This window comes from Vulpes lagopus, chromosome X, assembly GCF_018345385.1.
Source record: "Vulpes lagopus strain Blue_001 chromosome X, ASM1834538v1, whole genome shotgun sequence".
Lineage (NCBI taxonomy): Eukaryota > Metazoa > Chordata > Mammalia > Carnivora > Canidae > Vulpes > Vulpes lagopus.
In genome coordinates, this window is record NC_054848.1 from 60751994 (window position 1) to 60763185 (window position 11192).

Below are 11192 nucleotides of genomic sequence, written 5' to 3' on the forward strand. Positions count from 1 at the left end.
TAATTCTTGACTGTGAAAACTGCTTTTCCTGGGCAATGCTCTTTAAGGAAAAACTTCTTCAGTCCAGTGATTGGTGACTAAGGAAACGATGGAGCACAGGGGATTGGGCGGGATCTCGGCTCCTAATAATGCCTCCTTGTCCAATGAAAAGCATTTCCTATTGAGACCCCCAAGAGTTCCCTCAGCCCTCGCTACAGCCCGGACTTTGGGCCTTTTCTTGTGTCCTGTTTGTTAAAGGCCAGCCAGCTACCGCATTCAAGAGAGCCATTCCTTAACAAAGAAAAGAGATAAATGTAAATAAGCTCACATTTTCAGAATGAGCGGTTTGTTGTAAGAAACTTCGGCAGCCCAGAGCCTGTTACTTTGGGCTGGGCTAATCTTTCCCTGTAAAAAAATAATGGATTAAAATATGCACTTCTAAAGTGCAAGTTGTCCATTTACATGTTTATTAGCTAATTGTCTACAGGCATGAGCACATTCTTTCATCTTGCAAACTCTTTCTTGGGGTAAGTCTGTTTGAGAAAGATTTGATTTGGGTGTTTGGGGGTGGAGGAGCGGCATAACAAACTTCAGCAGAATCACTGATGCTTTGAGTGTTTGGGGAAAGAAGTTATACTACAACAGAAGTGCTGAAGAGGGATCGTCGTGTTGAATCATTTAAAAAAAAACAATAATTTCTATTGTTTTGGCAATAATATTATTTCAGTGGAAGAGATACTGGATTTTCAGGCTGTTGTTTCATGTAAACACAGTTGTCCTAAAGAGCGCATTTTAAATCAGAGTAATTTAGAAATTCTTCTGGCTAGCTTTGTATTTCTTTGGTTTGCAATTAATTTGAGCTAATGTGGTTTCTATTATTATGAGGTTTCTTTTATTAAAACTATCTGTGGCAGTTTGCCTTTGATGCTTAATTGATTTATGGAAAATGTGACATTTCTATACTGAATGATTCATGAACTTTACCATAAAAGAAGAAAGATGTTTAAATACAAAACTAATTCTGGCATAAGTTGAATTTAATATTATATTTGAAATTAATCACTGTTTTCCGTACAAGTGCAATAATGTGACATTTATAACTTTTTGTATATGTTGGATATTTTAAAGACTTTTAGTAACAAGATCTTGTTGAATTGATAAATATTGTGTTTTAGTTATTTTGCTTTAGGAACTACAGTAGTGTGATTCATCATTTTTTCAGCATGGAAAAGACCAGATGAATCTAAGGATTAACATTTAGAGCTTGGTGGGATTATTCACTTTACCAAATTATACCATTTTTCTTTTTATTTGAGTAACATGAAGACAATAATGTCCTAAACTCCAGATTATCCAGTGGATTAGAGACGTTTATTTTTCAGAACAAAATTCCAAACATATCCTGTTAACATAGAGTGTACATCCTTTTGCCATGTCATAGTTAAAAAGTTGCACTCTTGCTAAAAAGGATGAGTTCAGCTGATACACTTGATGGCATTTATATTCTAAAGCATTTCCTACCAATCAGAGATGTGAATTAATGCCCAACTGGAAAAATCAGCCTGATCTTCCAGAATTTGTACTCTTTGTGAGTTAAAGAGAGGAATGGGAAGATACCTCACAGGAACACTAAGGCCAATCTTAGCTAAAGCTTCATCTATTCAATTTCCTTTGAGAGAAAACACAGTGAGAATTGTTGCCCTTGCTGTGGTGTGGTCAGGGACAAATTGTGTAGTTGTCCTTTTTTTACTGTGTATGGTTATCATGTATATACCTTGATCTTGGCCTTCTTAAGGGGGAGGGAAAAAAACCCTATAATATATTTATGAAGATTAGTAGTGAAAATTGAGAGCTTAATAGGAGATTAATAGATTCCCACCTACCACTGGGAATCCAGCCTTACTTTTAGTAGGTAAATAATTGGTTATTAGAACAATGCATAGACTAGGTAGTCTACTGATTATATATAGTTATGTTCTGAAGTACTTTGGCAATCTTATATTTTGAGAAGACAGGTAACTGGGGAACAGGTAGAAAAGGTCAAGGATTAAAACCTTACACCATTAATGCCAATATACCTGCTGATATGGGCACAAAGGGGATGAGGAAAAAGAGGTCATTAGGAAGACCTTAGGATATAATGTCTTGATCTGTGATTCTTAGCCCCTGGCACTAATTAATAATATTTGCTTCTGATATTAAAATAAATCTAAACTATGTATGGTAACACATGTTAGTTAGACTTATTGTGGTGATCATTTTGAAATATATACAAATACATAATCATGTTGTACACCTGTAACTAATACACTGTTGTATGTCAATTATACTTCAATTAAAAATAAATAAATCTAGCAATAGTTTCATTGAGTTTAATAAAAATTAATTTCCTTTATCTCAGACTTTAAGGGATTATTATTTTTATTTTGCAGAAATAAATGGGAACAGATGGAAACAACTGATAGGAGAGAATAGCCAATGAGGCCACTGCCATAGCATCAGTTGAAGGCTGCTGACAATCAAAGCTGAAGGTGGAAGGAGAATAGAAACTGAGGTCCAGAAAGGGACTGTGAATTGCTCTCACACAGTTAGTGATGGGGCTGGATGTGGCCAAATTAAATTAATACCAAATATGAAAACCTCTGGGTATTTGAACTTCCTAGTTTGCTTGTATTCCAAATAAAAAGAAGTTTTATTCATAATCTGTATCAATTGTGAAGGCCATAAAAGAATGTTAATGCTTTTGTCTTTCCTTAAGATAAACCAGTAAATAATATTCATTTTATTTAAAAAATATTGCTTCCTAGAGAAGTGTGAATATCAATTCTCCTTAATATTAAGGTGATCTCAAATATATTTTAGATTGTCTCATTATTTTTTGTTTTGGTTCTATTAGATTAGAGAAAAACTATTAGAGAAAAATTTCAGAAGAGTTGGAGGGTTTTTTTTTTTTTTTTTTTTTACCAGTCTGCTTTGTTTAGGCTACTTTTGTTCAGAAGATGGTGAGATATGACCATGGTGTAAGTTTGGCACTAGCAGATGATGCTTCTGTATAGGCAGTAAATGAATAGTGTTCAAATGCAGGTGGTACTTGTAAGAATTCCATTGCTGAGTATTTCTAGTTCTATGCCAGTACTTTGGGCAGAGCTGTGATTTGAAGATGTTACAGAACATGCTAGGCCTAGGACATGCTAGTAGAAGCAGCACTGATCGTTAGTGTGCTAATAGCCAGTAATTGAAGCCTTGTTAATATCACTGTAGTTCAGGTGAGAAAGAAATTCAGCTGGGGTCGGGGTGCAGATTAGGGCCAAGGCAGTGCGGTCTCCACCTGTTGTTCCAGACTTCTTTTCTTTCCTCTTCTCTTATCAAGGTCCCTATTCAATAGTAAGATTTTGCCAGAGAAAGAGAAAAGAAAAAAACAACCAATATAATTTCAGGCCAAAAAATATAAATCTCCTTTGTTCAATTATTTTTTAATGTAATGTATTTTCTTACAGAAGAGGATGAGGTATTTTTATGCCTTTGTCATTAGTTATCTTTAATGATAATAGATAATACAGACTCATGGAATTTATGTTTGTCAACACAAGCTATAAACGATGGCTCATCAGTTACAGGTTTGAAAAATAAAATGTTATCTGCAACTCTGTAATAAGAAAATCCAAAATATTTAGGTACTATTTTAAAATATGTTGGCTTTAATTTACTGATTTATATCATATAATACTTTTCTTTATCTTATTTTTTAAAGATTATTTATTTATTTATTCATGAAAGACACAGAAGGAGAGAGAGGCAGAGACACAGGCAGAGGGAGAAGCAGGCTCCATGCAGGGAGCCCAACGTGGGACTCGATTCTGGGTCTCCAGGATCATGCCACAGGCTGAAGGCGGCGCTAAACCGCTGAGCCACCTGGGCTGCCCCATTTCTTTATCTTATAATCTTAGTATACATGTTATTGGGAAAGTCTTTCTATGGGACACTATTGTGACTAATTCTATCCCATAGCAATCATTGGAGGAAATCCCTAAAAATAGTATCTCCAGAAAGTTCATTAATTATCCAAGTCTTAGGAAATCTTCATTGATTACCCAAGTCTTAGATAAAATCGGTGCTAGAATATGATTAAACTGATGTGATGAGTACCACTCTCCTGGTAATAACTTTCTCCAAAATTCTTTTTTTTTTTTTTTAAATTTTTTTTTATTTATTTATGATAGTCACACAGAGAGAGCGAGAGAGGCAGAGACACAGGCAGAGGGAGAAGCAGGCTCCATGCACCGGGAGCCCGACGTGGGATTCGATCCCGGGTCTCCAGGATCGCGCCCTGGGCCAAAGGCAGGCACCAAACCGCTGCGCCACCCAGGGATCCCCTCTCCAAAATTCTTAATTTCATTCTCCAACTTGTTTTTGTAACCAATACTCCAATACCTCCAATTTATTGTAGATAATAAGACCCAGAACTCCAGAATGATTGGAGGCATTGTGATTGTTTATTATAATTCAGACATTTTTGGTGTAGATGTATATGGATCCTTTGATTTAAGCCCTCTGTGCCATTGGTATACACCTTTAGAGATGGGAGACATATTATTTTATTTTATTTTATTTTATTTTATTTTATTTTATTTATATTATCAAAATCAGTATCTAAGTATGTCAGGTGAATTGGTATGAAAATTTATAACTAATTTGCCTGCTTAAATAGGAATAATAAATCCAATTCTCAGTTGGCATGTTTGAACCACACAGAATTTGGAAATTTGTTTGTTTTACAAACAACCAAAATATTTCCCAAAAGTTCTGGGGCTTCTGCTGAGATAATAGACAATTTCATAATATTAGGTTAAGCAATTTCTCTGCAGTTATCTTACTTTATAATTGTTAGAGAAAATTGTACTTTAGTAGGGTTGATGCAATCTTTGGCCTCATGATGTTTGAGCACTGAAAAATATTATTTTTCAAAGATTAGACTGTGTCATCAGGTGAAGGGTTAGTGGGAGACGATTATTTTAGTGAAAAAAAATCAAGTTAATCACTGAGGTTAGGATCTGCTCAGATTAGGGCCTTTGTCAATTTCCTGATCTTTTCAAATAAAGTGAGGATACAAAACAGCCGTTATAATCTCAATGCAAATCAAAATCAACATAGAGAAATGATTTTTAACAGGATATTTCTTGCATCAAAAATAAGTGAAGCTTATCAATCTGAGCATTTGACACACCACTTGGCTTGCTTGGCATGAAACCTGATAGAGATCAACTTCCCTGTTCACTTCTGGAGTAAAATATTTACTTATGGCTTCCTCCATATTAATATCATAAGACTAAGTTATATTTTAAAAACTATTATGAAACATCAACCAATGCATAGGAACATCAATTAGAACCATGTGTATAATGGTGACCTGTGCCTGTAACTTGGTCTTATCTGTTAGCAGTCACTCTCATCTGAGAAGCAACAGTCTAGACATATTCCCTATTATTCCAGCAGAATGGTTTCAATCTGTATATTTTTTGCAACTTTTTTGTATTTTTTTTAGTTTGCTTCACTGCTAGATATTTATAGGCAAGGACACAATAGGTTTTGGCTTCCTCTGAAAAAGTATTGTCAATGTTCCTAAGTTTCAACCAGAGTAGAAAGAGGAAATTCTCTTAGGGATCAGAAGCGCTCTGATCTGACCCAAGCTCAATAAAAATGGAGCAAGGTAAAAGAATTTGAATATACTCTGCCTTCAAGGCCTTGTCTTCCTAAATTCTGGACTGTCTTTTGTGGGGGAAAAAAAGAAAGCCAGCCTTTCTAGGCCACTAGGAATATACCAGGAGTTAGAACTTTGTTTTCAATGTTATCATCTGAAAGTTTAGCATTTAGTGAAGTAATTTAGGTATTCATCTTTATAGGGCCAAAAAGCTAGCTCCGCTTCCTCCAGTAGCCCTAAAGACTCCAAACATGACATATTTCATCATTAGAATTTTTTAAAAATGTGAACACTACTATGAACTGCTAAAATTGAGTCCATATGTGTAGGTCAAGGTTACAAATTCATTGATGGTCAGATTACCCTTGGTCAACCTCCAGGTGATCTGCTTCCTGCCTGTTGTCGGTGAAAATACATCCACCCAGTATTCTGAACCTCCTAGATGATTAATTATTGGAATTATTGCATGCAAAGGTCTTTACAATAGTCTCACACTACCTGCAATGGAGTATGTAATTAGCTGAAGCAGCCTATATTTTTTCTTTTTCATCTCATCTGAAGCTCATGTCTACCCTTTGTCTTCATTCAGTGCATTGTATATTGGCAATTTATGAAAATCTAGTGGTTAAAAAACAGTTTCTTTTAGTCCAAAGAAAGGAAGCCAGTCAGAAGAGACTTTGTTTTTTGTATACCATTGATTCTTCATTAGAATCAGCTTGAGAGCCAAATGCTTCTCTGATTTTCTTTAACCATAGCTCAAATGGGAGATAGTCCTTTTCAGGACACCCTCCTGTATTGTCCTATTATGAGAAAAATTGTGTAAAGGTTGAAATTTAAGGGGGTCTTTCTGAGGCATAAGGTATATATGGTGTTAGGAGAAAGATGTGTTGCTTGGTAAAATAAGTTTATCAAGAAAGATAGTGACACAAGTGTCCAGTTGTGTCAGGGAAAAAAAAGGAAAGAAAATCTTCCATCATGTTTCTTTGTGATTATGTAGGACTGAATACAGGCAAGCTCATAAAATTACTCACAAGCCCTGTTGAATCTTCCATGCCTCAGCTGTGAGGCTCAGAGGTATGTTTATACAGGGAAGAGAAACAGTATAGTCAAGTTACAGAGTGAACTAGTGTCTGAATCAGAAATAGAACTCTTTGCTTCCAATGCTGTGTTAAGTCCCAGCACCACACCCTAACTGCTAGACAGCAAAGGTGCTAATGTGTTCAAGCAAAGGAAAGCTATGAATAAGGCCTTAGTGGCAGTTCCCCATGCCCTGTCTTCAGGATTGAGACTAATGCTTTCTTGTCTGTGGCCTTTTCTCTCCCACAGGATTTGGTTACTCAAAGTAGCAAAGCAGAAGTGTCAGACTGCCTGCTGTTGGTGTAGTATATATATATATGTTCATCAACATAAATATACGTTAGTGTAGTATATATGTTTTCCATTCAATTTATGCATAAAACTGAATGGAAAACAAGGGAGACAAACTTCACCTATTTGAGATGCACCATCTTGGGAAGTACAAAATAATAGCCAGTGAACTAGAAGCAGGCTGTGTAAAAAGGTTATCAGTGGGAAGAATGGAGGGCCTCTGGGTACAGGTGTAGAGGCATCTGTTAATGAAACCATTTTCCAAATAATCTTATTGGCAGTACTTATTGTAGAAGGCAGGTGCAAGCAGATTATAGTGAATGAAACTTGGCTTTAATATAAGGGATTTTCCAGTCCCTTAATTTCTTTAGATTGTGTAATTATGTTACAGGAATATTTTTGACTCTCTTGATTTTTTTCAACAGTGAAAAAAAATGGCCTCCAGACTAATGGGGAGTGAGTTGTGGGTGTTAAAAATAGTATATAAAGTGGTTTAAGCAATTGAGGAGTTTGCCATTCTTTTTCCTTCTGCCATAGCATTGGTGAAACAATCTGCATAAACCTGGGTCTACAGTTCCCAAAGTAAGATATGAGCCCCACTAACTTAGAGTTTTCAGGTTCTTCCTGTTTTTGCTGATCAGCTTCAGTGACCTTAAACATAGTGAATGCATATTGTTCTTTCTGAGAAAACTGGAAAGAGTGAGATGAAGTAAAGGAGGAGAGAGGATAAAATTTGAGGAATCGTGAACCAGAAATACCTCCCAAGGCCCTAAATAAAAATTAGCAGCACTGACATCTCCCCAGCAAGGTCCTCTTTCTTATACCTTTTCTTCTCCTCATTCTCTAATTCTTCAGTTTTAATTTCTTTGCTACTGTCTTTCCCATCTCCTCTTTTGCTCTTCTCACCTATTTTTATTTCTTCTCTGTCTGTTTTTTCCTCTCCTGGACTTTACTTGGTCAAGGTTCCTACTATACATTGCTTTTATTTATCAATGTTGAGCTGGGCCTGTGGGATGAAACGGCCAGGAAAGAATATGATCTTAGTGCAGTGTTAGGCTCAGGGGAGGCACTCCATAAAGATTTTTTGAATGAGAATTGAGGAATAGCAAGTTTCCAATCTTGAGAACTTTAGCTGTTAAAAATGACAACTCTTTGATTTAAATCTAATGAGTCATCTTTCCAAGGTCATTTCTCCCTCTAGGCACTGCAATGAGTGAATTTTTTTTTCCCCTCAAACCAGTTTTTTTTTCTCAATCCAAAGACTGGCCAAAGTAGCTCTGTATCTTAGGCAGCTTTCTCCCTCCACTCCCTTCTCTGTTATATAGAGTGGCCCTTTGACCTGTTCCCTTGGAGTCAGAAAGAATGAGTAGTATAAGGAGGAATCACTTCACAAAAATTAATTTCACATTTTAAAATATAATCATATGAAAATCCATTATTGGATATGTCAAGGAGCAAAGACCACTTTTAGTCCACATCCTCCTCATTGAAAATAATTCATTCAGCAGTTACTTGTCCATAGTGTATTACAGAGAATTAGAAAGACAGTTCCTATGGCAGCTGTTAACCTAGAAAGTTAGTAAGATTTCTATATGCACCTTAGAACAATGTTGGCCCAGATACACAACAAAGATGATTAAGTTAATGACTGCTACATGTATAAGCAGTGGCAAGCAAATGGCAGGTAACTTTTGATCAAAGTGTGGGGCAGGGAGATGGGCATTTATGTCAAATCTACCTTTCATATTTCACCTGTATTCAGCCAGAAAAGGTTTTATAGATTAAGGTCATTTTAGGAGCTGAAAGCATGAAGACAACTAATGGAATGGGCAATGGGAAGGGGAGAAGACATCCTAGGCTAAGTATCTAGCAAGAGAAAAACATGAAAAGTGAACTACAATCTGCAAGAGGGAATATCTGAGATTATTATTTGAATTATCACCCTAGAAAGTCTATGTAATACAGTGAAAAATCTTTTTGCCAGGAGCTTTAATTAATGGAGGGATTCTTGCTCTCTGAACTCACGTTTTAGAAGAAAAGGTGAATTAATAATTTACTTCAGAAGTTTAATTATAACTGTCCTGGAGGTCCCATATTGACCTGTAGTCTTGTGCAATGGAACTAGTACTTAGACAATGAAGTTTACTAGTATTGGAAGAGAGACTATATAATTCAGATTAGTTTAACAATCCTTTGGTTAGGAATAAAAAACCTGAATTCTGATTCTGATGATACCATTTACACATTCTTCTAATTTTGACATTGTAATTCTAAATTACATAAGCTTCAGTTTCTTCTTCTGAAATATGGTGATACATTCCTGTCTTGCCTACCTTATGGTTCTTGTGGGAATAAAATAAAACACATTTTTGAAAGTTAAATAATTCCATATGAATTTTAAACTATTAGTGTCATTTTGATTATTAGAGGTCTATTTCCCCATCCTCATTCCCTATCCCTGCTTGGGTTCTTAAGTACCCAATATCTTATTCTTGTTCATTGCAGTGCTACATGTAGTATTGCATTTTTAATACTGAGTGTGATCTCTCCCAATCCTGCAACATACTCTTGTAGTACCTTTTAACATATGGTTGGTGCTCAAAGTGTACTTGTGAAACAAAATTGAATGTGTGTATTGTTTCCAATCTGAGTGGACAGGATATCTTTTAGTCCACAGAAATGAATGGAAGGCAGATTTGATTATTCATTCCATCTTGTCTCCCATAGGAGGAAAATATTTCTTACCAGTCTCTAGTCTCAAAGTGGTGAAACCTGCAGCCAGCAGGCCTTCTGAAAAAAAAAAAATCCATGGGTGACAGAAGATTCATTGACTTTCAGTTTCAAGATTTAAATTCAAGCTTCAGACCCAGGTTGGGCAATGCTACTGCCAATAATACTTGCATTGTTGATGATTCCTTCAAGTATAATCTGAATGGTGCTGTCTACAGTGTTGTATTCATCCTGGGTCTGATAACCAACAGTGCCTCTCTGTTTGTCTTCTGCTTCCGCATGAAAAAGAGAAGTGAGACTGCTATTTTCATCACCAATCTAGCCCTTTCTGATTTGCTCTTTGTTTGCACTCTACCTTTCAAAATATTTTACAATTTCAACCGTCACTGGCCTTTTGGTGACACCCTTTGCAAGATCTCTGGGACTGCATTCCTCACCAACATCTATGGGAGCATGCTGTTCCTCACCTGTATTAGTGTGGATCGTTTCCTGGCCATTGTCTATCCCTTCCGATCTCGTACCATTAGGACAAGGAGGAATTCTGCCATTGTGTGTGCTGGAGTCTGGATCCTAGTCCTCAGTGGTGGTATTTCAGCCTCTTTGTTCTCCGCCACTAATGTCAACAATGCAACTACCACCTGCTTTGAGGGCTTCTCCAAACGTGTCTGGAAGACTTATCTGTCCAAGATTACCATATTTATTGAAGTTGTTGGTTTCATCATTCCTCTGATATTGAATGTCTCTTGCTCCTCTGTGGTGCTAAGAACCCTACGCAAGCCTGCTACACTGTCTCAAATTGGGACCAATAAGAAAAAAGTGCTGAAGATGATCACAGTGCATATGGCAGTCTTTGTGGTTTGCTTTGTACCCTATAATTCTGTCCTCTTCCTGTATGCCCTAGTGCGCTCCCAAGCCATTACTAATTGCTTATTGGAAAGATTTGCAAAGATTATGTACCCAATCACCTTGTGCCTTGCAACTCTGAACTGTTGCTTTGACCCTTTTATCTATTACTTCACCCTTGAGTCTTTTCAGAAGTCCTTCTACATCAATACCCACCTCAAGATGGAGTCCTTGTTTAAGACTGAAACACCTCTGACCACAAAGCCTTCCCTTCCAGCTATTCAAGAAGAAGTTAGTGATCAAACAACACATAATGGTGGTGAATTGATGCTAGAATCCACCTTTTAGGTAATGAGAACTGTCTTTAAGTTCAGATATGGTTGTTCCTATGATTTTTCCTATGCTATGAACAAGATAAACAGTTTGAAGCTAATGATACTGAAAATGGATTAATGTACTGAATAGTCAGATACATTTATTTGAATGTTTATTGTGCATATGCTGTTTTGTTCAATAATTATAGGTCAGGTCTAATTACAACAACCAAAAGAGATTGCCAAACTCTTCTGCTGGT

At 36.4% G+C, this 11192-nt stretch overlaps 1 protein-coding gene across 1 annotated transcript; it reads left to right on the top strand.

Annotated features, from left to right (window-relative positions):
• Positions 1-245: 245 nt before the first annotated feature.
• LPAR4 (lysophosphatidic acid receptor 4) lies at positions 246-10966 on the top strand. The gene is made up of 2 exons (XM_041741871.1): positions 246-506; positions 9773-10966. The coding sequence occupies exon 2, from the start codon at positions 9854-9856 to the stop codon at positions 10964-10966; it is 1113 nt and encodes a 370-aa protein (XP_041597805.1). The 5' UTR covers positions 246-506; positions 9773-9853.
• The last annotated feature ends 226 nt before the right edge of the window (positions 10967-11192 follow it).